General features: G+C 38.7%; 2 protein-coding genes across 3 annotated transcripts; both read right to left on the bottom strand.

Annotated features, from left to right (window-relative positions):
• Window positions 1-17: 17 nt before the first annotated feature.
• LOC132185670 (uncharacterized) lies at window positions 18-12,292 on the bottom strand. Of its 2 annotated transcripts, none has more exons than XM_059599436.2 (3): window positions 11,934-12,292; window positions 11,549-11,679; window positions 18-1,355 (listed from the first exon to the last, which is right to left on the bottom strand). In XM_059599436.2, the coding sequence occupies exons 1-3, from the start codon at window positions 12,048-12,050 to the stop codon at window positions 548-550; spliced, it is 1,056 nt and encodes a 351-aa protein (XP_059455419.2). In that variant the 5' UTR covers window positions 12,051-12,292; the 3' UTR covers window positions 18-547. The 2 variants fall into 2 exon arrangements, with proteins under 2 accessions (XP_059455419.2, XP_059455420.2); XM_059599437.2 differs by having other exon boundaries at window positions 11,564-11,679.
• A 4,322-nt stretch (window positions 12,293-16,614) lies between these two features.
• LOC132184234 (RING/U-box superfamily protein) lies at window positions 16,615-27,014 on the bottom strand. Its single transcript, XM_059597788.2, has 2 exons — window positions 25,617-27,014; window positions 16,615-16,891 (listed from the first exon to the last, which is right to left on the bottom strand). Exon 1 carries the CDS (start codon window positions 26,763-26,765, stop codon window positions 25,626-25,628), a length of 1,140 nt encoding a protein of 379 aa, XP_059453771.2. The 5' UTR covers window positions 26,766-27,014; the 3' UTR covers window positions 16,615-16,891; window positions 25,617-25,625.
• Between the last annotated feature and the right edge of the window lie 948 nt (window positions 27,015-27,962).

Here is a 27,962-nt window from a genome sequence, read left to right as displayed (position 1 = left end):
TTGGCACCTGGTCCCAATTAGTTTAATTCATTGCTGGTGATATCACTCCGATGGGAATACATTAGAAAACAAGCGTCTCCAATATAGATCAATATACATTCTTCATGACATACCCAAAGCACGAAATAATACAATTGTGATGAGGTGAACTATTGGGAAGGAAGCAACGTAATTTGACTCAATTATGTGACAAATGAGACTAATAATCTACACTTAAATTCCCAGTCCAAGCATGGGATTAAAAATTGAAGGAAAAAAGAATGCAGTTGTTTACCTTTTTCATCACACTTTTTTTCTATAGCTGCTACTGCCTCGTACTAGAAATTTCATTCTCATATACAATTGGGTAATCATCAATCGTTGAATAGATATTTAAATACTTGATTATCTTCCCTCCTTTTCCTCTCTTGAGCTTTTTCTTCCTTCTCAAATACACTTTGCAAGTATACGATGTATCTGTAAATGGTAATGTCTGGCTGCGAAATTTCAGTGCAATAGATTGAAGTGGAGAAGCAAATTAATTCGACAAATGCGCAAATGTATGATGCTAATCAAGGGCAGCTTTGTTCCTGCGGCCACTTATTGGATTTGGTAAGCCATCAAAGATTGGTCTAGTGATGGATCCAGTTGAGAGAGCTTGCAAATCTGGTTTTAAACTCCACTTTGAAGTTGGCCAAGCTGATGTTGAGCTATTAGTTTCCTGGTCTTTCAGGCTTGATGCGCTTGACGATTTCCGAACTGCAGCTAGCCCATCAGCTATTATGGAATCTCCTAACCCCACTGGAATAGAACTCAACCAACCTGACTCTGAATCAGTGAACAGTGTCGTTCGGCTTGCTGATTTGGGCCTCATGGCTAAACCTTTACCTGTTGAAACTGAGTAACCGCTGCTTCCACCACTGTTTTCTCCTTTCAACAGCCTTTCTGGTGTTCCAGCCCCAGCATCAACCTCAGCTTTCTGACGCCTTCGGACAGACTTTTCATCAGATTTCTCACCCTCCCCATCTCCAAGTTCTGGAAGAAGCCCATACTCAGCAACTGCACCATTCTGAGGCAAGAAACCATCAATTGAATTTCTGGAGTTCTGATGCAAATTTGAAGGTGAATCAGCAATTGGTGAGGCTTTGGGCAGCAGTCCATCATCGAAGTAATCTGAACTTCCAGTTTTATAAACTGCCATCTCTGTGCCTTCAGCTGCACCCTTGAGATTTGGAGATTTCAGGCCATAGTACTTCTGTAAACTGCTCATGGCTGAAGTAGCCTTCTGTTGGGGTGGATTCAATCTTAGGGACTGGAGTGATCCCAACATACTAGATTGGCCTAGACGTGGGGGTGTTTCTTGAGTGCTGTTTTCTCTGCATAACAAGTTTATTATAAGTGACTGTAAACCTGATCTGGATATCAATTCCAGAATATGTTACTCCAAAATCTACACATTAGAAGTTATCTACAAATAGCAGAATATGAGAAACCCTGACATATTTTAATTTCTTATACAAAACTTTAATTTCTACAACAACCAACCAGGGTAGTGCAGTCCAATAATGAATTTTTGGGCATAAATCTTTTATACTTGCATGGTATAGGAGATATAGAGCCATAGAGGTGCTAGTCAATACCAGGCAGGAAATGTTAAAACTAATGATAAGTCACATAACATGGTAAAATTGACTTATGGTTGGATTGTTTTCGGGAAGTTGAAAGACAAAGAAGGAACGGTTACAAAGGTTTCTCAAAGTTCCACAAACTGTTACTATGCATCCAGATTTCAATTGCATTATACGTAAACCAAGGCTTAGGCTTGTGTAAGACAATGAAATAAAAGTGGTGAAATTAAAAGACAAAGAAGGAATGGTTACAAAGGTTTCTCAAAGTTCCACAAACTGTTAATATGCATCCAGATTTCAATTGCATTATATGTAAACCAAGGCTTAGGCTTGTGTAAGACAATGAAATTAAAGCGGTGAATAAATGGATAAAATTTTACAGAGTCAAAATTTAAATAGTGTTGTACTATTATTTTGAAGCAACCCACAAACTGGGCAAGCAAATTAACTATCTAGCTGAACTGGGGTCTGATGACTGATGATTCTTTTCTAGTCCGACTTGGCAGCCCTATATTACAAGCCTATGTTCTGTTTGAATTGGCAGAGATACCAGAAGATAGATTACATTCAATGTCCTATTCATGGAATTAGGACTTAAAGAAGAGTACATGATTTTTCTAAATCTTTTTTTAAAATTTAAATTTCTGAAAAACTGCTGATTGGGATGTGCACGAAAAAGAGAGACAGTGGCCTCACAGGCTTTATTCATATTTGCACATAGAATAGTTGACCTTGATTGGGCAAGAACTGAGAAAACTGTAATCCCAACAGCAACTCACTAGGCAGGGAAACTGGTCTCCATGCTGGTATAGTTTTTGCCCTTAAAAGTATGGACAAAGGAAATCTTACCATAGACCAGGTGTTGCACATAGAGTTAATTGGTTTTTTTTTTTTTTTTTTGATAAGTAATAGCCAGTTTTATTGAAAGCGTAAAAGCGCCCCAAAGTACACCGGGAGTATACAATAGGATCACCTAACTAGATAAAGAAAAGCAAACAAGGAAATCATCATAGCTAATTGATACCGGGAAGACATACACACAGTCCAAAGATACAAAGTGTGGAAACAATAAGATAGTAAGTCTTCCAAAGATTCTTCCACATCCTCAAAGCACCTATTATTTCTCTCCCTCCAAAGGCACCAAAAGAAACAAGTAGGCACCATCTTCCAAACCGCAGCACTCCCCCTCCTTCCCGAAGTCCACCAACAGGCGAGCAACTCAGAAACCCGTCTCGGCATCACCCAAGACAACCCAAACCGCCCAAAAAAAGCACTCCACAAAGCATAGGCCACCTCATAGTGAAGAAGAAGGTGGTCCACCGTCTCTTCATCCCTCTTACACAACCAACACCTGTTTATCACAATCACCTGCCGCTTCCTCAGATTATCTAGGATCAAAATTTTGCCCAAAGTAGCCGACCACACAAAAAAGCTAGCCCTTGGTGGGGCATGTATATGCCACACTCTTCCAAGGGAAGCACCTCCTCTCAGAACCAGCCAAGGACGCATAAAGAAGTCTGACCTTGAACTGGCCTCTTTTGGAGGGGATCCACCACAACCTATCTTCACACCCTCGTCTCACTCGAGCCGAATGCAGCATCTGGAAAAAAGAGGCAAAAACATCCACCTCCCAGTCATGAGCCCCTCTAGAAAAACAAACATTCCACTAATTATAGCCACCCCTCTCCTCCAAAAGGGTCGCAACAGAAGCATCCTTCGCACATGCAATACTGAAAAGAACAAGGAAAGCTGTCTTAAGAGCCGTATCTCCACACCACACATCATGCCAGAATCGAACCCTAGTCCCTTCACCCACCTCAAAACGCGTGAAGCCTTGGAAAGTATCCCATTCCTTCCTAATATTCTTCCATAACCCTACCCCAAAAGAGCCTCCACACTCCAAAGAGCACCACCCTCCCCATAAGCTTCCAAACTTCGCATCCACCACAACCCTCCACCAAGCATCTCTTTCTGAACCATAACACCACAGCCATTTTCCTAGCAATGAGTGATTGAAGACCACTAGGTTTCTAATCCCCAATCCACCTTCCTTAATTGGAGTGCACACCTTCGACCACTTCACCAGATGGTATTTGAACTCTTCGCCTAGCCCACCCCATAAGAAATTATGCTGTAGCTTCTCTATGTGCTTGGCAACACTAACCGGAATAGGGAAAAGAGATAGATAATAAGTAGGCAAGTTAGCAAGAGTGCTCTTGATAAGCGTGACCCTGCCACCCTTCGACAAGTACAACCTTTTCCATCCGGCCAACCGACGTTCTATCTTTTCGATCACTTCATCCCAAATATGCTTCGCCTTATGAGGAGCCCCCAACGGCATACCTAGGTATTTGATAGGCAGAGTTGCAACCCCACACCCTAGAATGCCTGCTAGCATGCCCGCTTGATCCTCATTCCCCACTGGAATTAATACCGACTTAGCCAAATTGACCTTCAGACCGGAAGTAGCTTCAAATAATAGAAATAGACTCTGCAAATAACGGACTTGGGAGGGCATAGCATTGCAAAACAGCAAAGTATCATCAACAAACAGAAGATGAGAAACCACAGTGTTACCGACCTTGAAACCATCAAGCAGCCCCCCATTCACTGCCGCCGAAATCATCCTGCTCAAGGCTTCCATCACAAAAACAAATAACAGAGGAGATAGGTGATCCCCTTGTCTCAAACCCCTGGAAGTGCTAAAAAAACCATTAGGAGATCCATTAACTAGGATTGAGAATCGCACCGAAGAAATGCAATGTTCAATCCAAGAGCACCAAATCCCCCCAAAACCACACCTCCTCAGCATATATAACAAGAAATCCCAATTCACATGGTCATAAGCTTTTTCCAAATCCATTTTGCAAATGATCCCTGGCTCCCCCGATCTCAATTGACTATCGAGGCATTCATTGGAAATCAGAATTGAATCTAGAATTTGCCTACCCTTAACAAAAGCACTTTGCGACTGAGAAATAATCTTATCCAAGACAACCTTCAATCTATTTGCTAATACCTTGGCTATGATTTTATAGGTACCTCCCACAAGACTAATCGGCCGGAAGTCCTTGAGATTGATGGCGCCGGGAACCTTCGGAATAAGCGAAATAAAAGACGCATTGAGGCTCTTTTCGAACAGACCTCCTGCATGAAAATCTCTAAACACCTTCATAATATCTCCCTTCACAACCTCCCAACAAGTTTGGAAGAAAGCCATAGAGAACCCGTCAGGCCCCGGCGCCTTAAAGCCATTCATCTTGAACACTACTTTCCTGATCTCTTCCTTTTCAAAGTCTCTTTCCAACCAACTAGCCTCCTCCGAAATGGAGTCAAAAGAAATACCATCAACCAGAGGCCTCCAACGGCATTGCTCCGTAAAGAGTTTTTTATAGAACTCGACTATGTGCTCATTAATATCGGTCGGGTTTGAAGAGGGGTTATCTCCAATCATAAGAGTATCAATAGCGTTGTGTCTTCTATTGGAGTTGGCTATGGAGTGAAAAAATTTAGTACACTTATCACCTTCCTTCAACCACATCACCCTGGATTTCTGCCTCCAACTCACCTCCTCCATAAGCAAACAATTCTCTAACTCACGAACCACCTCTGTCTTCCTCCTTACCTCCTCCTCTACCAGGGCCCTATTTTCTTCATTCGCATCTAACACCTGGAGCTCCTCAAGAAGCAGCCTCTTATTCCTCTCAATGTTGCCAAACACCTCCTCATTCCAAGTCTTCAAGTTCATCTTCAAAGCCTTAAGCTTACGGGCAAGAACAAAACTCGGTGAACCGTGGAACACATAAGAGTCCCACCATTGTTGCACTTGGGCCACAAACCCTTCCGCTTTCAGCCACATATTTTCAAATCTAAACAGCCTTTTTCCTTTGGGCATTTCCCCTACCTCAAGGATGATTGAGAAATGATCGGAACAAAGGTGAGTGAGCCTCTTCTGCTTGACCCCTAGAAAACAAGCCTCCCAAGCTGGGGAAACAAGAAACCGATCAATCCTTGACCACACCGGGGGATTGTTGGATAACGACCAAGTAGATGAGCCCCCAACCAGGGGAAGATCCATCAGCCCTTGTTCAAGGATAAAATCAGAAAACTCCATCAAAAGCCGCATCTAGATGAGCTCCCCCTGATCTTTCGCTAGGGAATTGAGTGACATTAAAATCACCCCCAATACACCACGGCATGTCCCACCAACTCATAATGCTAGCCAACTCCCAAAGGATTCTTCCATTCCTGTATAAATTCGGGCCATACACCCCGGCAAAAGCCCAAACCGAGAGATCCCCCATATTCCTGAAAGACACCGCCAAGGTGTGAGCCCCCACACAAACATCGACCTTCTCCACCACCCTATTGTCCCACATAATTAGAATACCACCTGAAGCCCCACTTGAATCCAAGCAACACCAATCCACATGGCTCCGCCCCCAAAGACTACGGGCAATATTGCAAGACATACTTCTGAGTTTCTTGAAGACAAACAATGTCAACCTTCCAGTCTCTAAGCAAATTACACACCCTTAAACGCTTGTCCCTCTTGTTCAACCCTCTCACATTCCAAGATAAAGTGTTTAACTTCATAGTGTTGCTATCTGCCCCTTCCCCTTCCTGCTGCCACGTCTTGAGCCCATACTTCTAGCATCATAATTCACCGAGCATTCCAAATTCTTAACCTCCCTCTTGCCCTTCGATCCGCTGCTTGTAGTAGCCGTCATATTATTCCTTCGTTCCTCTTCTAAGAAAGTCAAAAGGGCTAACAGCTGCAGCTTGTGGCACATATAAGAAATCCCCACAATCGGATAGATCTCATTGGCGCATTGGATCACCCAATCTAAATAACCCAAAGCTCCCCCTGCCACATGAGCATGCTTGTTCCGAGGAGAAGACACAATGACGTCTCGACCCCCAACCCCTTCATCCTCACTACCCAAGCATCCTCTGTCCTCGTCCCCAAGAGTCTGAACTTCGACTCCTGGCTCAACCACCCTGCCATCCTCTCCAGCAAGCAGGCCCACATCACAGAGCTCGACCACTCCTGCATTCCGGAGTGGGGAACCAACCCAGACCCCTACGTCCTGATAAGAGTCCCGCCCCTCACTGACTTGCACAACCTTCTGTATCTCATCGCCGTGAATACCGGTTTCTAAAAAACTGTCCTCACCCACTGGATTTGACCTCTCCACTGTCGACAGTTGCAGCCCTGTCTCCCCGTGGACCAGAGACGCGCACGCCAGCGAGGTCAGGGTGTCACCGTCCGATATTTGCGCGCCAACACCGCCTGAAGCCTTCCCAAACACTAGCAACTCTTGATCGGCAGTGGGCTCGACCATCGTTAGCTTCGCCGACGAAATCAGCATTAAGAACATATAAGAATTGAAAACATACATCAGATTCAGAACCATGTCTAGTGTCATTTTAACAAGGGTAGCTTATTTTCTGAAAGAGGGGCACATAGAACTATTTGATCCCTTAGGAACTCTAATGGGCACAGAAGAAAACTATCTTCAAATTCTCTTGAAGCCCCAATCTGAGGAGATGATAAGCATAGAGGTCTAGAAGCCTAGCTGGCAAGCAAGCTAAAGAGATGTAGAAATCATCAAGAAATAGACAGTATAAGATATGTGAAAATGGTGTAAAATAGACATCTTATATCAGCTAGCTGTGCATCAGGTTCATATAAAAGAAAGGTAATATCTGCCTTCAAATGCTAGTAAAGTCACCTTGCTTGAAGGGACTTGGGGCAATTTTTGGTGCCTTGCCTTTGCTTCACAGCCAGGCAAGCACTCAGCAAAGCTTTCACTACACCGAGAATAGGCGAGCAGTCAAAGTACTGCCCTTAGTCAACTTCCACATTTTTATAGAAGTGGATAAAATCTTTGATGGAGAGAGCAATAAGCTGGTTTTCTTTGATTCTATTCAAATTTAGGAGTTAGGATATTTTTATAATTTTCAAATTTTTAGGTACAGGCAGAAATTTGAGTGCATGAGGTTTTATTTTGGGTTGTATAATGTTATTAGGTCTTATTTATTGTGTAGTTATTTGGTTTGGGCTTAGTAGTTAAAGCCCATGGAGTCCAAGTGTAACAACCCAGAGAAAAGCACTAGCCACATCTGCGCTATCACCCCAAAATGACTAGTCAATTTGGAGCTTCTCTAGAATTCATTATAAAACCCAGTTTCACCTAGTAACTAGGCAATGTGGGACTTAGCACCTATGACTATCTTTATAAACCACTCACTCTATGTGGACTTCTTCTCATCTTCTTAATATGGGATCGGGGTGTTACACCAAGTCTATTACAGTTAGGCATTAGATGACTATACGTATGGATGTAATGGTTTTTTTCTACAGTGATGATTAAAAGGAATATAAGTTCCAACAATGCTTTATGAATGGTGATGCACTCATATCCGAGATATGATGCCAAGGAACCCCAAGTCTGATGCTTAGGTTTGTCTTTCTCATTTATATTTTCTCTGAAATTCACAACAATCCCATCTAAAAGGCGGATGTTTGAGGTTAGATCCTTTTATAATGCACTTTGCGCCCAAAGGGATCCACTTTTCCTTAAAAGAGCATTTGGAGAAATAAGGCTCCTTCAAGAGTAGCGGTTTTTGTTTGTACGGCAGCACTAGGGAAGATTTTAACTTTGGACAACCTAAGAAAGAGGCACGTAATAGTGACGGATTGGTATTGCATGTGCAAGAAGAGCGGGGAGACCATAAATCATCCTCTTCTCCACTACGAAGTGGCGAGAGACTTATGGTTTCAATCTTTCATCTTTTTGGCTTTGCGTGGGTTATGCCTCAAAGGGTGGTGCAGTTGGTGGCGTGCAAGAGAGGTTAGTTGGAAAGCCGTTGTAGATCAGAAGCCTAAAGGTTGGCTCCTCTGTACTTAATGTGGTACATTTGGAGAGAACGAAATGCTCAAAACTTTGAAGATTGTGAGAAAACGGGTTAGAGTTAAAAGCTATTATGTTCAAATCACCGTATGTTTGTATGGCAGCTTACTACAGTTCTTTCTTTTCTAATTTTTCATAATTTTTGAATTTATGTTCTTCCTCTCCCTAATTGGGATTTCTCTTGTATACTTATGTGTACTTGGGTTGTGCCTCTTTTCGCTTTTAATGAAATGAATTTACATACAATTTTTTTAAAAAAAAAAAAAAAAAAAAAAAACTTTTCGCTTTTAATGAAATGAATTTACATACAATTTTTTTTTTTTTCAAGAAAAAAAAAAAAAAAAAAAAAAAATCTTGAAGCAAAATGTCTACTTTTTTCTTTTTTTTTGATAAGTAATGATTATATCTCAAAAAGCGCAGAAGGGCACAATCCTAGTACACATGAAATATACAAAAGAATGCCCAAAACGGAAGAGAAACAAAATGTCTACTTTAGAGGCTTAGCTTGAAACTACCCTGTAACTGAAAAAAAACTTACAATTTGGTATTTTTTTAAGGGTTAAATACTAAATACCCCCCTGGGGTTTCATAACTTTATTTTTTTCACCCTAAGATTTGATTTTTATCACAGGAGGTCCCTATGGTTTTGATAATAGACCAAATTAGTCCTTCTGTCAGTTGACCGTTAGTTGACTTAACAGAATTCCACGTGGACCAATCAGATGTTGACACATGGCACCTACTTAATTTTTTTAAAAAAATGTATTTTTTTTTTAGAAGAAAAAAATTGGGAGTGGCTCTTGGCCATTTGGGGGTGGCTGAGGCCATGGGGGTGACCTGGCCACCCCCATCTGGCCGGATGCCACCCCCTAGGCTCCATGAGGGTGGCTCGTACCCACTGGGAGTGGGTTTCGACCACCCCCAACGGTGGTTGGGGGTGGTTTCGGCCACCCCCTAGGCTCCATCGGCCACCCCCAATACCCACTGGGGGTGGTTTCGGCCACCCCCTTGGCAAGGGGGTGGTCGAGCCACCCCCATCCGGCCAGATGAGGGTGGCCAAGCCACCCCTATGGCCAAAGGGGGTGGCCGAGCCACCCCCAAATGGCCAAGGGGGTGGCTCGTCCACCCCCAATTTTTTTTCTTTTTTTTTTAAAATAAAAATAAAATAAAATAAAAAATACATTTTTTTTAATTTAAAAAAAATATTAAGTGTCATGTGTCAACATCTGATTAGTTCACGTGGAATTCCGTTAAGTCAACTAACAGTCAACTGACAGAAGGACTAATTTGGTCTATTATCAAAACCACAGGGATTTCCTGTGATAAAAATCAAACCCTAAGGGGGAAAAAATAAAGTTATGAAACCACAAGGGGGTACTTAGTATTTAACCCTTTTTTTAACTAGTTGCTAATTGCCTACCAAGCCTAGCCATAAGGAAAAAGGAGTCACCATTTATAGAAACATAAAATCTAGCTCAAGAAAAACCTAGTGCAACTTTAGAAGGACAAAGACACTCATGTAAGAGACTAAACACCCTTCATGGCCTAGTGCCATCTAAAAAACATAGGTGGCTCCAAAAGTCATGGGGCATTTCAAAGGATGTATCTCGACCTAAATAACTAGGTTACAAATTGCTTTGTTGTCTTTGTTGATTTGGTGAGTGACCTGTGTTGTCTCCCTCGAACTTAGCTTGGTTTTTGTTGCTTGTGATTGGGATATGCTCTTGTGCCCTTCTACAGTGTTTTTTATTTTATATTATTACCCATCCTACCCAAAAAAACAATTTGATGTAAGGGTACACAAATATCAGATCTATGTTTCACACTCTACTGAGGGTTTTTCATTACAAGCATATAAACACATATAGATGGTCAGGCGCAAGCATGTAGTACTTGACCTCCTTGCAGTTTGTCCCAGGGGCATATGTCATTGGGCCTCAAAGAGTGACATAATGCTCAAATGGATAGAAGAAACAAGTCCTAAGTCAATCATATTATGAGAAATTCAAACATATAATAAGAAATGATTGTAGCCTTCTATCATATCCCATTCATATAGGAGGTAATATTGGAATTTGCTCCTTGCAGTTAACTCTGGGGGAGTATGTGACATGGGGCTTTCATTGTGCCATGCTCCCCATACAAATCGTATTTCATAACTCAAAATATGCATACCTTTTTCGGTGGTAAGGTAAGCCCTAAATTCAGTATTAGCATCCAGCAGAATAACATTAGGACCATTCCTTGTAACCTTCCATACTATATCTCATTAATGAAAGTGTATATCATGATCTCATGCTTGTGCAATGAACAGAAAAAGGAATGAGTAAAGTTATTTAGCACACATTGTACTTCATTTTTGAGATTCATCACAATCACTAAGCAGCAAGATTTAGATGATGGAAGAGACCAAGGGAGTACAATTGTAACTCTAGGACACAAGCTCAAGCCACACTCCGATAAGGACATAAGCTGCAACACATGGAATCTCTCCAAAATTAAAGGTATAGGAGCATAGCAATAGATTACATTAAACTGAAGATATCCAATTATTTTATGCTTGATTTTGTAAAGAAATGCATAGTTGCTTAAAAGAGCAATTCATTGTCATAATATGGCTATAATAAGAATTATAGTGTTCTCTATGTACTCATGAACACAAAAAAGTTAAACAGAAAGAAAAAAATTTAAAACCTCTCTGTATAATATGCAAGTCTCCTAGGAAAAACAAAAGAAGAAATTAACATTGAACAAGTGGATACTACAAGAATGAGTTGCCATACACTAAGGACACAGTAAGTAAATTGATGAGTGAATAAACTGAAGAGAAGAAGAGGTCTATATGTCATAGCATTGTATAATATATATAAATTCTCAAAAAAAAAAAAAAAAAATCCTTGCAGGGTTTTTTCCTTATTTTTTAATATGTAATTCTTTGCAGGCTAAAAATCAAAGATGACAACGAAAAACTGATGGGCTGTAAGTAAAAAAAGAATTATATGCACAAATGAAGCATATCAATACCCTGGAGAAACAGACCCATCAGACAAACTGGGAGATGGTGGATGCCTTCCTGGTAATGGTATTTGCAAAGTCTTGAGAGCAAACATTTGAAGATCTGTGGCCAAGCCATTTATCCTTTTAACATCGGCTACCTAATGCATTATAAAAACATTTAAATTAGAATAAAGAAAACCCAATATCAGCTCGAGAGGCAATAATTCATGATGTTTTTCTTGGCAGATAAAAACTTGAATGCCCAATCAATAGAAACAAATAATCATCATCATACAGCCTGATTAAACAAATAATTCATGCTTTTGGGCAATCAAATGAACAACAAATGGGTGAACAAAGGAAGACATAAAAGAAATAGGGAAATTCATGAATGGGAAAGAAAAAAGAGTACCTCAACGCCGTACTTGATGGCCACACCGGCGAGGGTGTCAAGCTTGGACACTTGGTGCTCTATGTAGTTCACTCCATTTCCTCCTCCGCTATCACTCCGTCCATTAGACGGAGACATTTCCCTCCTATTCTCTTCTTCTTCTACTTCTTCTTCTTCTTCAACAGCCACCGACACCCCCTCTACGATCTATGAAACTGGCCCCACCTCCAGATCCATTGACAAGAATTGGGTGCTCAATTGCAAGAGATCGGGGAATTTGGACTTTGAAATTTCAATTTTCAAAGCTCTGGAAAAAGGAATGAAGGAAAGAAATAGGAAATGGCTGCAATCTGGTAAGCGGCCAACTGGACTCCAGTAGACTAAAATAGTAGTAAATGGATATGCTATCTCAATTAAAACTAACATATATATAATATTTTATAAACTTTTTCAAATCACATTCAACTTAACTTCTACTTTTACTATTTTTTTTTTTTTTAAATAAGTCAAATTTATAGTAATTTATCAATTTTTACGCTAAAATAGCTAACCGAATCGTAACTATATTTTCACTTAGTACTCAGATTAATTGCACGTCGCAAACGTATACTGTACAACAATTTTCACCATTAATCAAACTCCTACAGATAACTGACCTCACCCGCCAAAACCAATTACCAGATAACCTATGAGCCAATTAACACATATAGTATTAAAATAAACTTAGAGATTCTTGAGGTAAAAAAAAATTAATAATTTAATTTTTACAGTCAAATTTTGTTCGCCGACAATAAATTCTGATAGCGTGCAACATCAAAACTAAAAAATTTGTGACACTTGGTAATGGACAAAATTTAACCCATTTTTCATCTCAAGTTGTTCTTTGTATTCCAATTTACAAACACATTAAAAAATAATTTTAAAAATAAAAATAAATAATTAAATGTTATCTTTATATCAAAATAATTGCTTAAACCAAAATTTTTTGTAAAAAAAAAAATAAAAAATCGTAGAACACAGTTAATAAACCATGCTCAAATTTATTCCTCTCAAATATTGATGGCTTCGCTTTATGTGATCTTATAATATTGTAAACAACAGTTGTCGAGTCTCTAAGATAATATTCGGTGGACATTTTTACTCCATGTTACCGACCACCGACAACCCCCGGCAAGGCCATTTGCATTTGCGGAGAGACGAGAAAGGACCGGTCGTGGTTCGTGGGGCCTACTTTTCGTGTAATATTAATCTCATTTTCCCAAACAATTATCAGCCGTACGTTACTCCAGCTCCGTGAGATGCGTGATATGTTTTTTAGTGCCTTACTTATTTCGTGCCTTCCACTAGGGCCGCACCTCTCGCGCACGGTAGGAGGCTTAACTCTTAACGTGTAATTTTTTTTATTTTATTGAGAAAATTTTATTTTAAACTCTTAAATTGTTTGGCGTTTTGAGAAGGGTTCTTTAAATTTTAAAAATTTTTAATTTTACTTTCTGAATTTTTAATTTGATGTAATGTATCTCTCCGTCAAATTTTAAACATTAAAAGTAATCAAATGATTATTATACTCTTTACTTTTTTTAAAATTTAAAATTTACCCTTAATTTTAAATTAAAAATTAAAAAAATATAAAGTTATCCTTAAAAAAAAAAAATTCACAAGGTAACCCACGGTTTGAGTCACATTGTGACCTTTTTTTTCTTCATTTTTTGTTAAAACTAAAACAAAAATCGAATGGTAATTTAATCTTTTTAAAGGTTTTCGGTAGGGTTTAATAGCAAAAATTGACGGATGGAGTAAATTGCATCAAATTGAAAGTTCGAGTAGTGAAATTGAGAGTTTTTAAATTTTAAGACATCTTTTAAAGACACGTGATAGTTTAGAGATACTTTATGAAGTTTTCCTTATTTTATTTTTTATTTTTCACTTCATAATCATTATTTGAAAACACTTTCACGTTGTTCCTTCACCTTTATTGGAATAAAAAATAATGAATCAGGCTACATGGAGCCGTTTCTTTATTTTTCTATTAAGAAAAAAAATATGGTAGACTAATCTATATATATATAAGTATAAAAACAGCAAAATGCCTGGGAAGAAAAAAGAAAAAGAAAGGGAGACGATCAATTGTATCAACATGGCAACACCAAGTACAAGATTGTTGTGATCAACAAGAAGGGTAACTGTAACGCCCTGAATTTTAATCTCCAAATAAAGAGGTTTTAATTTTATGATTTAGGCCAAATTATAATTTTTTATGGACAAAGTAATAGTTTTGGAAGAACTTAAAGAGAATACGTGAATAGATAGATATAGACATAAATATTGGTGGGTGAAATTTAGTTTATAAACTTTGATTTTTTTTTGTTAAAGAATTTATTTTAGGCTTTGATTTTACTACGGGGATCTAAAGTATCTAAGGATTTTATTTGGGGTTAAATGAGTTATTTTTGGGTTGTAAGTGGTAAAGTAATAATGCTGATAATGACAATATAAAGCGATAGTAATTAAGGAGATACAATAAGAGGTACGAGCTAACCCTCTATAATTCTCAGATAATAGGGGCATGTTTTGGCCCGTCTTCTCAGCCTTTAGGCACAAGAATTTTATGTAGTTCGGTCTATGACCTACGTCAATAGATAAAATCTTAAGAGCTACATTGTGCTCTTATTCAATTGATAAAATTACAATACAAAAAAGTCCCGAGCTGTAGAAAATACAAAAAAAGGTATAGGAAATTAAATCAAATTAGATTTAAATGTTTTTAAATTTAATTTGATTTAATTGCAATGAATACTGAAATTATATCTCATAAAATTATATCTAAGAATGTATTCTAAGTCTAACATAACAAAAGACCAAATAACTAGGCCATCAAATGGCCAGAATAATATGGGTAACTAGGACTCTTTTCTTTTACTCCTTTTTCTTTCTTTCTTTCTTTCTTTTTTTCTTTTTTTTTTTTTCACCCATGATTTTTTTTTTCAACCGTTCTTTTTATTATTATTATTATTTATTTATTTATTTTTAATCCAACATAATCTTTACAAAGCAACAAAGGTTGCTACATTTGACTTTGAAATGATATATATATATATATATATATATATATATATATATATATATTTCCCTTTTCTTTCTTTCTCACGCCACACGAACCTTGTTTTTTATTTTTTTTAATATATATATATATATATTCGAGCTGAATGCAAAAAAGATGAGGTATTATACCTTCAAACCAATTGAGTAGTGCTGGACAATACCATACATCCTCAGCCTCCAAATCGAGGAAAATCTCCCCAGGCATAGAAAGAAATAAGCCCAAGTGTGGGGACCAGATTTTCTGGTCTCCAAGAACGAAAAGACCGATCTCATAGAAAGAAATATGCTGGTGGCCTGCTCGCCAAGGCATCCATCTGCTGCAAGAATTTCTTCACAGCCCATGGTGCTTGTTATGTGCTCTTTCTAGGGGTAAAAAAGCGGTTAGTAAAATTGACTAACTGCTTAAGCAGTTAATAACTCTAACAATCGCTAACCATTTAAAAAAAAAAAAAAAAAAAAAAAAAAAAACGATGTCATTTAAGCGGTTAGCGCAGTTAGCGTTTAGTGGACGGTTAATAAGCGCTTGCCTTTTCACCCCTAGCTCTTTGTGTGAGAGAGTGAAATTTGTTCTATCTAAGTGAGACAAATCAAAATGAATAGCAACTAGAATAACAAAAAGGAACCAGCTAAAGGTGACGGGCAAAGAATGCCACTGGGTGAATTTTTTTTTTTCATCATATATAAGTGCAAGATCTATGGTGCGTAGAGATCTGCAAAAGTATTGATTATCATATCAAGAACAAGAATTCATAGGACCAAGAATGAACACCGACGTTAGCCTATAGGTTTGAACCATGAAAGAAAAGATAAAGCTATAAAAATTAAAGGTAGAAAATAAAATAGATGAGACACAAGAATTTTACGTGATTCAACCTATGACCTTTGTCCACGGATAAAGCCTTAAGAGTTACATTGTGCTCTTATTCAATTGATAGAATTACAATACAACGGGTCCCTATTTATAGGGAGGGAGAGAGTAGAGATCAAATCAAATTTAAATGTATTCAAATCTGATTTAATTTGATTACAATGAATACTGAAATTACATCTAATAAAATCATATCCAAGAAAATATTCTGACACCGAAAAGAAATGAAGGAGGGTAGATAGGGATGGATGGGGAATGGGGAGGAGGGGGACACTTGAAAGGAGGGAAAAGGGGTAAGACAACAGTTAGGGCAACATGAGGTAGAGGGGAGGGGACTAAAAGGCATAGGGAAGGCATAGGGAAGACAAAGAGTCTTCAAAAAAAATACTAAATACTCCTTTTTCGGTTGGTTATAGTTAGTTTAGATTCTGCGCAGTTTGAAATCTTAGGGATTAACCGGTTATTGGTTATCAACCTGAACCCAACCAATCAAAACAAGCCATATATCCTACTATACAGGAGAGCTCTCAATATTCTTTTCTTTTCTTTTTCTTTTACCCATTTGGTAATGATGTGAATATGAAACCACTGACTGATGCATGGCATCCCAAAAGTGTCCATGATTTTTCGCCTGTTCAAAAACTAAGGACTAACTAACCCTGTGGTGATGCATACAAGAGCCACAGAGAGGAAATAAGAGTAAATTGCAGCATCACTTACGAGCTCAACATGTGACAGTAAAAAGGATTCCATGAAAAATAGCATTCAGAAAGTGTGAAGTAATCCCGAAATGGTAAAACGTTAACAATATGCAAATAATAATGCACATAAATCTCTCGTAAAATGATCAATCTATAAAAAATTCTAAACATCAAACTGAAGATGGGTATTTACCTATGATTATTACCAAAAAAAAAAAAAAAAAACTAAAATGCAACTCACTTATATGTAAGATCTTTTCTATATTCAACATTGCTCATTGCTTGCAAATTCGCACCGGTCTTGATACCTGCCAAAAGACAGTCCTTTGGTTAAAAACACTCGGATAAGATTTATTGCAACAGAGCAACATGTACTAAAAGCACATAAAAAGCCACACAAATCTTGCACGACCAGCAGAAGAACCATAAAAGGTCAAAACATAATACCAGAAAAGTAACATACAGCAACTTAAGCAGAGCCTCCTCTAATTATTCAAGCCAATCAAATATATCAGATTGCCTCAAAGATCGTCAAAACATTTGTAGATAAATACAAGAATTGATCCATATGCCAACAAAATTATATTAGTAGAGTAAATTGACCTTAAGTGCCATTACTAACCAAAAGCAGAAGCATAAATTTCCAGTTCATATGAATACTATATGGTTCTTGATGCACACATCCACTAATATCAACAAACGATAAATGTCCCATGTCCTAGAAGCATCGGGCACTCATGTGGAAGGTCTTCAGACCACATCTGAGGACAGACAAGAACTTCAGAGAAATTCGGTTTCATTTGACAAAATTGTTCTCCGGCAATAGAAGAATCTTTCAACAATTTATATGTCACCTAAAGATTATTTATTTGGTTAACCATTTGTAACACCAGAGCATTCCATAATCAAGCATCCAATAACCTGAACCATCCAAACCGCTACAGCTTTAGAAGTCATGTTTGCCTGACAAAATCCCCCAGTATCAATAAAATTGTTTTCTGAATTTGATGGGCTCAAGAAACTAATTGTTTAGAAATCATATACGTCCACAGAGCACTTATTATTACACAAATTAATCATGCAGTATAGTGAAGGGATAAAGGTACAACAGATACACAATGGCAATAGTTTTTTTTTTATAAGTAATAATGATATAAAAAGCGCAGAGGAGCGCAACCCACATACACGGGAAGTATAAAAGAGAGCGTCTAAGAGGGAGAAAAATAAAAAAGGAAATCTGAGAAACTAATCCCTATAGGAGCAAGCCAAGCGGCCGTCCAGGAAAACAATGGCAATAATTGATGTTAATATTCTAAGAAACTAAGCTCAACTATCCATGTCTTTCAAATGGAAGGAATGTAACAGACAATCTCACGGGCACATAACTCTCCGCACATTCAGACACAACCAAGTAACTTTTTGTTATTATGATTATAGCCTAAGAATGTAACTCAATACGCCAATATCAAGTTTCAATAATTTCTGTCAAAATCTGACATGCTAAATGAGTCAGAGAGTCAACGAGCCAAAATATCTTTAGTGCGACAGTAAAGCAAATATGAACAGCACTGACAGTTCCATTGAAGCTTAGAGCCCAGTTCCTGCATTAAATATAAATAGTCAAAATAAGAGGCAGGAAGGTAAAGAGATTATCCAGAAGGCAGTGGCAAGTTCTTTAGAACAAAAAGGTTTTCCTGGAATCTAAATTACAAGATTCTTAGAAATCACCAACCTCCTCCAGCTATTCTCTCAGATCTTAGTCTAGTTTTCAAATTACTAAAAAGAAAACATTATAGCAATTATATGTATAGGCATCAGGCTACCAAAGCTCTGGTTTTGCAAGAAAAAATACAATATACCCGACATAGCAATATCTAGAAACATAGTGGTAGGAGATCAACAGAAAAATGAAGAATTATTTTTTTAAAAAAAATCAGGGACAGTTGTGCAATTAAGTAAAAGGGATGAGAACCAAGAAGCTATCACCATTCCAATTGTAATTCTAAGTGTTGTTTCACAGCCCTAATGTAGGAACATTGGAAGTTTGATCATAATCCAATGTAAGAAGAACAAAGTTAAGACAATAATGCATCCCAAAAAGAATTGATATTGGCCGTCTCCTGTCAACAACTTTTCAATAAAACAGGTCGCATTTCCTTGCTGATTGGGAGTTCAAACATGCAGGTGATGTGGATTAAAGATCAAAAAGATCAGTAGAAGAATGTGCCCAAATCGTTTCCTCGCAATTAAGTCGGACCTTACCCTTCAACCTTTATAACATTAGCCAAAGTATGAAACGTGTAGAAGATCTTACTTTTCCAACTTTATCAATTCAGTGAGTCTATGGAGAAGTGCAGTATTATACTAGTGTATTTAACAATCTCACGTCTAATGAAGATTGTGTATTTGTTAGATTCTTTTATGCCTTTATAAAGAAATCGAAGGCCATCCGGCTATTCTCTTGACTCGAGCAATCCCATATAGCTAGTAATGGTACTCTCCCTCATTATCATGTAATATGTTCAGCTCGTTTTCATCTCCCTGCTCTCTCAGTGAAGGGGAATGGCTACCTGTAACCAAGTGCAGGCTTCTTTTAACTTCCGAGCACCAAGAAGACGATGGAAATTTTTTGTAATCCCACTTTTGATAAAAATAAAATAAAATCTGGATCTCTAAAAGTGTTTTCCTTCCCCCCACACATCTCCTCTCTTTGTCAAGCGGCACGCCATCTGCAGATCATCCTGTGTCTGACTATTAGTATTATTGTAGCATGCCCCTTTGGGCAATACAGCTTTAAAAAATAGTTAAGCAGCTGAACCATAGCTCTTCAATCACTTTGACCACATTTTCCGTAGGACAATTATCTCTTCCTTCTCTGAGCTCGGACTGTAGAAGCAGGAGAAGAAAGAATTGATCTTTTGTCTTTTCCTTGTATAATCAGAAAATACCAATTTGCTCTTTTTCCAAAGCTAGCTGGCATTAGCAAAACAACTAAGAAGCCCATAATAGAGTCCCTCATAAGGCAAAGCTAACACAACTCAAGCAAAAGAAACTTATTCAATGGTCACTGCTAACCGCTTTTGTTCCATCAAATATTCTGTTTTTTCCCGGATAATCGGCCTTAAATACCCATGGATTTGCTACGAGCCCTATTCCCAATAGATTGACCCCACAATAGCATATCCAAACTATAAAAAATCCCATACCTACTGTTTCTTTATTGGGGTCAATATCAATAATAAACCTAATTCAAATTATAGATCTATGACATGATGAAACTTGAATGAACAAAATATTCAAGTAAGCATGACGGCCCTCAGTCAAGCATTCTTGAAGTTCAAGAGTGAATAAGGAAGTGCAGGCTTGCTGGCAGCTGTCTCATGAATTGGCTCTTAGATTCCATTGTGGACACAATTTCTTTTGAATAATTCTCTATGATATAAATTATCCATGCATAATATCATGAAAAATAAATACAAATATCTGGTTACTACTTAGGATCAACAAGTCTGAAAAGGTTTTTTTTTTTTTTTTTTTTCTAAAGAATCAAATTTCAATAAATTAAAAAAAAAAAAAAAAAAAAACAAAGGGCACGCCAAGTATATTGAAAGTATACAAAAGAAACACCTAATCAGAAAAAAAGATAAAAGATTAAAAAAAGACATGAAAACTAGAAATATGAAAACAATCATAGGCAGTCATCCAATAAAAAAGGGTATTGAAGAAGAAGGCCTTTTAACTTCGCCACCGTCCTCTCATTGTCTTCAAAGTTTCGATCATTTCTTTCTCTCCAAACACACCACATCAAACAGAGCGGAGTCATCTTCCAAACAGCTTCACTTTGAAGACTACCAAACTACCCTCTCCAACAAGCGAAAAGATCTCTCACTCGACAAGGCACGACCCACGCTAAACTGAAAAGAGCGAAGACATAGTTCCATAAGCCACTATCTATCTCGCAATGGAGTAAAAGGAAGTCAACAGTTTCATCACTCTTCTTACACATGCAGTACCAATCTACCACAATGATATGCCGCTTTCTTAAGTTAACCAAAGTGAAGACCTTACCTAAAGCGGCTAATCAAGGGAAGAAAGTCACTCTCAAAGGGGCCTTACTCCCTGAAAAAGTAACTAAAAATATCAGATTTAGATATTTGTAACCTATCAAAGTAAGGAACCATGGCAGTCAATCTACTGGATTAACTTCAGCCTACCCCACCAAGTAAAGGATCGTAGCCTGAATTGGCAAGACCATGACATTCTATAGTTTAATCATATGAAATAGCTATGAGTACACAATAAAAGGAACCATTGAATCTTATAAATGTCCACAAAGGATGATGACAACTGAGAAAGAACAATTTTGAACCTTAAAGGTGAAGATAAGAAATTAATTCTGTTAATCCTCAAGAGGCTTTGACCATGGAAGCAAATGAATAAAAGAAAGAATAGATGGTGCATCACATTCTTGAAGAACGCAACAAAATCCTCATGCCTCAAGGCAGGGGAAGTCCAATATGAACAAATAACGCTCATCCTTCCAAGAAAACTATTTTTTCTTTTGATCCAGGTCATGTATCATATGGCCAATGCTCTTACATAACAGATATAAAGATAAAGGTAAGTCTTTTACTTCTGTTAGGTGATCGATTAGAATAAGACCTGCCCAAATCCTTGAGAATATATGAACAATCGAGGACCACTAATAGGCACCCATATAAAGTTGGTGACACACTAAACGCTGGATGTTCACAGGATGATCATGTGCATTCAGTAGAATTTTACAAAAAGAGGATCAACCTAACAGTTTTAGAATTCATTTAATCATGGCTATTGCATCAAATATAAGTGGATAAATTTATGATTTAGATCTCATGGAAATGATATCAATCAAAATTTGACACTAACTACATAACTTTTTTTGATAAGTAATTGCAATTTATTAAAGAACGTAAAAGTGTAGCCCCAACACACAAGAAGTATATAAGAGAAACACCAAGGTAGAAGAAGATAAACGACTAAAAAAAAAAAAAAAGCTAGAAATATTTTAGTCAAAGGCGGCTGTCCTATGGTAGAGAGACTTGAAAAAAAAAATCCTTTAATTTCACCACCATCCGTTCGTGGTCTTCAAAACTCCAATCATTTCTTTCCTTTCAAAGACACTACATAAGGCAAGACAACACCATCTTTCACATGATGGCATTCCTAAGCCTACCAAATGCCCTTTCCAGCAAGCGAAAAGGTCTACCGTATAACTTAAGCCAACCCTACAAGGCTGAAGATGGTATTCCATTGGGCACTAGCCATCTCACAATGGAGTAAAATGTGGTCCATTGGCTCCCCACTCTTCTTACACATGCATAACCAATCAACCATAACGGCATACCACTTTCTAAGATTATTCGTGGTTAGTATCTTCCCTAAGAGAGCAAATCAAGCAAAGAACACCACTCTCAAGGGAACATTACTCCGCCATATACTCCAAGGGAAAGGACTGCTATTATTAGGAAACAATGACATTGTAGCATGATTTAACATCAAACACTTTGAGGGTACCCAACAAAGCTTGTCTTTGCCACCCCCATCTCAATTTAAAGAAGTACAACAAATTGAAGAATGAGGTAAAGAAATCCACCTCCAGTCGTGAGCCACTCTAATAAAGTTAACATTACACTAATGAGTCACTAGAAAACTCGAAATAATATGCCATGAAGGCATCCTTACAACGGGCCAAATTGAACAAGTCCAGAAAAGCGATCTTGAGGGCTTGATCCCCACACCACAAGTCATGCTGGAATCTAATTTTAAAGCCATTACTGACGTCAAATCTAATATGACTTGAAAACTTCCCCCCAACCCCTCTTGATATTCTTCCTGATGCTCTTCCATAGCTCACCCCATACGACCCATGAACCTCATTTGAACATTACTCACCCCACAGGCTAACATATTTAGAATCCACAACCACCCTCTATAAGGCCTCTCTCTAGTGAACATTAGGTCAAAGCCAATTCCCCAAATTACAAACCCTCAACCCTCCTTCAAAGATCGCAGCACACACTTTAGACCAACTAACCAAATAAAATTTAAACTCTTCACCAATACCACTTCACAAAAAGTCACGCCACAACTTCTCTATGCGGTTGGCAACACCAACCGAAAGGGGAAAAAAGCAATAGGAAGGAAGTAAGCAGATTAGATAAGAACTACTAAGTTCACCAAAACAGAACAGCGCACTAAAGAAATACAATGCACTATGCAATCTCACCATCTCTCCAAAACTGCATCTCCTCAGCATATACAATAAAAATTCCCAGTTAACATGATCATAAGCCTTTTCAAGATCCAACTTGAATAGCTCACCTGGATCTCCAGATCTAATCCCGCTATCAAGGCACTCATTGGCAAAGAGAGTCTAGAATCAGCCTACCCTAGATGAAAAATTATGAGGCTTGGAAATGATCTTTTCAACCTGTAAGCTAGAATTTGGAAACAATTTTGTAAACTCCACCTACTAAGCTAATAGAACGAAAGTTCTTAATATCAACGACCCCAGGTTTATTCGAAATAAGAGTGCTGAAGGTGGCATAGTAGTTTTAGCATCAGATGTTAGAAGAGTGTCAATTATATGCTACTACCACAACTGTGCTCATTAAGCTCATCTACACAATCTTTTACCAGATTCATTAAAAGGTGAAAAGAGCAATCTCATCCAACAAATGAATTCACCTCTACTTCCAATTTAAATACAGACAAGGCTCTATTAGCCACAAAAAAATTTAAATCAAATTGGATGTTTTCTTTTACACACTTATGTATTACAATCAATTTCTGCACTTCAAAAAGGAAGTGCATAACACAATGATTTCAAATTAAGACCTGTTATGAGAAAGTACAGCTAAGTCACAAATAAAATTCACAACAAAATGAAAATGTCATGAACAAGTTTAGTTAAAAAAAAAAAATGAAAGTTAGCAGCCAAAATGAGAATAAGTCTTGAGCTTTTGATCCTCCAAGGACATTAACATGGTTTCAAATAACAGCTTTAGCTAGTAGGGAACTAGTTGTAAATCCAATCATCATAAGAGGAGTTGTTGGTGGTATTACTATCTTGATCCTCATATCTACAGAAGCATTCCAACTACTCACTCCTCATCATAGACTTTTTTATTGATGGCCCAGTAGTAGAAGATGCAAAGCAGTACAAACTAATCTTAGCCATGAAAGCAAAGAGAAATTTCTAAGAAAGCCTCCTTGCACAGTTTATTCCATTTGGAGATTAATCTGTAGGCAACTTCATCCCGCCACCATCTAGGGATGGTTCTAGTAGGTGACAATGATGATAGGAGTCCTAAATCATGTCTCTGACAAACTCAGAGGAGAAATAAGATCAACCAGAAATTCAAATCAAAGAAGATTCTCAATTACTAAAACCTCTCGAGCAGATACACATGCTTCCCAGACGACCATGGCCCCCTCAAAAATTAACAAAGCAAAATCATACATACGTAGACAGTAGGTAATAGGACCCAGTCAGCCAATCTTCCCCACCATTCAGGTAGACAGTAACCCCAATCCTTTCCCCACCGGTTATCACCAGTCCTTCCTGTACCACACACATAACACATGGTAACAGTACAGTCAGAGACTTTTTAACCCAGCAGGCAACAACAAAAATAGAGTTGGCACCACCTTCCTACTTCCCAAATTTGACTCTCCCCGAACGACAATGCCCAGGTGGTAAATGCGATAATGTTCATGGTGGACCTGCCATTCTTTGTCTCTGCTGACTGATTAGAAATCGGTCACTTGCTCAAAGAATACAGCCAGGCGTTGTTAACGAGTGCATGTCTGTGTGTGTATCAGTGTTTGTTGGACTCTTTGTATATCCATTATCTGATTGTAGCGAGGGGGAAAAAAACTGTCCATGTTTTCATGTTTATAATTCTTTTAAGAAAAAATCTTAGCTCCTCCACTGCAGTTCAAACAGTTAACAAGAAAATGAAGCCCGCATCTTACCTATTTTTTGACTTCTACATGGTACTTTAAATTTTTTTTTGATAAGTCACATAGTACTTTAAATTTTAATTTTCAATACCTTAAAATCTCTCATTTGTCTTGTATCTTGTCAAACTGTCAAGAACCGCAATTGATGATATTTAAGTAAACCATCTCAGTGAATACAGAAATTAGTACCATCAACATAACTGTGTGCATCCTAAAGCCTTTAAAGACTCTCATGTATTCTTATTTTCATATTGACAATAAAGCTAAGAGGATCATTCACATGACCTACACAAAATGGTTTGCATCATAAGCTGCTATAGCTCTTGCCTACTAACCTGGAAATAAAAAAGAACTCTATACTCAACTCCTTCAATTCTTTCAAGGAAATGGACTTGGTAATTGGCTTTTGGACTAGTTGGAAAACAGGCTTCCAGGATTCCTTCTCTTATTATGTTGTTCTAACTTCCCCCCTCACCCACTGACCAAGGAGCTAGTAGTATCGCGCGTCATACGCCAATGCTTCTACCGTCCCATGCATGCTAAACACGCTATTTCCTTTGTTATAGCATTCTAGTCTCGTTCTTGCAACTTGGTGCACGAAAGGAACTCAGGTATAGGCAGTTGACTTAGTGAACTGCGCTTAAGTGGAGTCAGTAGATTATCTATTAAGCTGTCTAAGTCAAGCCCCTCAGAAGGAAAGAACTGTTTAAAGCTGTCAGTCACAAGAGGCCTCCCTTACTCAACTAGAATAGATAGGGTCAGGAAGTGAATGCCGAGTCCTCTACAGGGCCTCCAAATCACAAATTACCAAACAAAAAAGTCATAGAATCAAGCTTATCTGATATTCAATGCCCCATTCACATTAGCTTGATAATGCGGAGTGTCAGATCCTATGCATAAATAAACAACCGAGGTATTTACAAGAATAAGCAATAAGTTGAAATGATGAAACAAAAAATAAAAGAAAAAAAGAAGAGTTCTAGAAAACGAAAAAGAAAGTTCCGTGGCTTGCACCAAGAACAATACCATTGGTCTTCAGTCAAGATCTTCCTCTCTGGTCTCTGATTGGAAGTTCTGATTTCCTCTATTTCCAGGATTCCCTTCACCATCATTGCTTGCATTGTTGTTGCCACTCCCACTATTGCTTGTCTCGGCAGGTGACCCGAACGCCCTAAATGGCCATTGAAATGGTAATGAGATCCTAAACCTCCTCTCCGCGGTCCTCGGGGTCGGCGGATTCTCTCCAGAACCCTCAGCCTGACTCTGATCGGCAATACCACTGCCACCAGCACCAGTACCAGCACCAGCAGCCGCTGTCTGATTCCCAGCCCCCAAAGACACAGACCTTCTAAGAGTCCTTTGCTCGTAATCGGGATCATCGGTCGGCAGCTCATGGCGACATACAGGACAAGAATTATGCAGTTCCAACCAAGGCAGAATACAATCCGCATGGTAAATGTGCTTACACGGCATCTGCTTGGCCTCCTCGTCCAGCTCGAACGTCTCCTTACACACCGCGCACTGCGACGAATCTGAAGCCAACAAATCCTCTGAAATCTTAACGTCCGGCAACGCCTGGACGGCCGATTTCGATGCTGGGGGCGTCCCGTACCGGTTTGGATCGTTCTCGGCCAGCTGTTGGATCAGTTGTTCGAGGCCCGGTCCGAAGAAATAGTCACCGAGATTGATGTTGGGCGAAGCGACACCGCTGCGGAATCCTGTGTCGCCGGCCGAGTTAATGACGACCTCAACGTTGCCGCCTAGGGTTTGGAGGTAGTTCTGTAGGAAAACAAAGGGGTTGAAGGCGTCAGGTTCTTCGAAGGGCGAGGTGCGGGCGGCGCCCGCCGAGGCGCCGAAGAGGGCAGAGAGATCGTTGAACATGGGGACGGCGTTGGGGGAGGCGGAGAAGAGGAGGGGATGGGCGCCGGGGAGGTCAGAGGAGGAGGAAGTAAAGAAGGAATTGTGGAAGGGCATGGGATTGGGGAAAGGGTTGGGGTTTTCGAGTTCTTCGAGGAAGCCGCCGTGGCAATCGGGGCAGGCGAGATCGGAGCTAGGAGAGGGGATGAGGGTCACAGTACGGCCGCACTGGTGGCAGAAGTAGAGCTGAGGCGCCGCTGAGGTGCTAGTGGCTGCGCCGCCTCCTCCGCCAACGGGGTTTCCGCCGGAATTAGACATTATCAAACCAAATGAGAGAGAGAGAGAGAGAGAGACAGAGAGGGAGAGAGTCGCACCAGTTATGGGGAGACGGAAACGATGTAGACCACAGCCTTCACGAATTTTAACGGAATGATATCGTTAAGCTTAAGAGAAGAGATAGTTGGGGTTGTGTAAAACTTCGTGTGAAATTAGAACCGCCAATGGCGTATAGTTGTTGGAGATAGCACGCGCCGATACGGGAAGGTGAGGAGGCGAGCAGTTTTTTTTTTTTTTTTTTTGCCCTTTTTTTCTTTTTATTTGGTTCCAGTGTTATATAAATTTTTGGTCCATGCGCCAAAACAAAATCATAGTTTAAAATGTCTTTTTTTCAGTTTTAGCACAGTAAGTTTATCCAAAAGATGTAATAAATCATTTCGTTGGCACTTTGGCACCCAAACCCCCTAGGGTGGTCGGCTTGCAATCACCACCAACCTCCTAGGATGTATAGTGGAATAGGATCTTCTTCAATCTAATTTAGTTCATGATTAAGATTTTTTCTCAAAAATTCTATAAGCACAAATAAAACACGTGTTTTACTAATAAAAAATAATAATAAAGTATTATATAACATTAAAAAAAAAAACAAAAAACAAAAACAAATTAATAAAAAAAAAAAAGAGTGTCTGGCCATCCATGGCCCTTGTGGACAGTCCAGCCACCCCAAAAGCCAAAACAATATATATATGGGTTGGTCCTTGGGGGTGGTCCGGCTATCCCAAGGGCCAAATGAAAATAAATAAATAATGGGTTTGCCCTTGGGGGTGGTCCAACCACCCCCAAGGGCCATAGGGTTGGTTCAGCCACCCCCGTTGGCCATTAGGGAGTTAAAATGGAGGTGGTCCGGCCATCCCCTATAACCAAGATGGGGTGACCAGCCACTCATTATTTTTTTATTAATTTGTTTTTTATATTTTTTTTAATGTTAAATAATATTTTTTATTAGTTGACCATATGTCCCATTTGTGACTCTAAGATTTCTGAGAATAAATCATGATTATGAATTGGATACTCTCCGGTCCAAAATGGACCGGAGAGGATCCTGTTTCATGGCTTGTAGGCCACCCCACACCCCTTTGAGGTGACTTGCGAGTCTTAACCTTAGAGCTGTTTATGATTATGTTTGATAAATACAGTTTTTAAATAAAATAAAAAATAATTTTTTTTTTTTTTTTATCA

The sequence above is a fragment of the Corylus avellana genome, chromosome 7, assembly GCF_965113065.1.
Source record: "Corylus avellana chromosome 7, dhCorAvel1.hap1.2, whole genome shotgun sequence".
NCBI lineage: Eukaryota > Viridiplantae > Streptophyta > Magnoliopsida > Fagales > Betulaceae > Corylus > Corylus avellana.
Note: the sequence above shows the minus strand (reverse complement) of the source record. Positions and strands in the feature narration are given on the sequence as shown.

Bases quoted from the DNA above. Each gene is read 5' to 3' on its own strand.
- LOC132185670 (XM_059599436.2), bottom strand. From the start codon at position 12,050: ATGTCTCCGTCTAATGGACGGAGTGATAGCGGAGGAGGAAATGGAGTG. The intron at 11,680-11,933 runs GTACTCTTTTTT...ATAATGCATTAG, and splicing joins CCATCAAGTACGGCGTTGAG to GTAGCCGATGTTAAAAGGAT. The intron at 1,356-11,548 runs GTATTGATATGC...CTTGTTATGCAG, and splicing joins GATGGGTCTGTTTCTCCAGG to AGAAAACAGCACTCAAGAAA.
- LOC132184234 (XM_059597788.2), bottom strand. From the start codon at position 26,765: ATGTCTAATTCCGGCGGAAACCCCGTTGGCGGAGGAGGCGGCGCAGCC.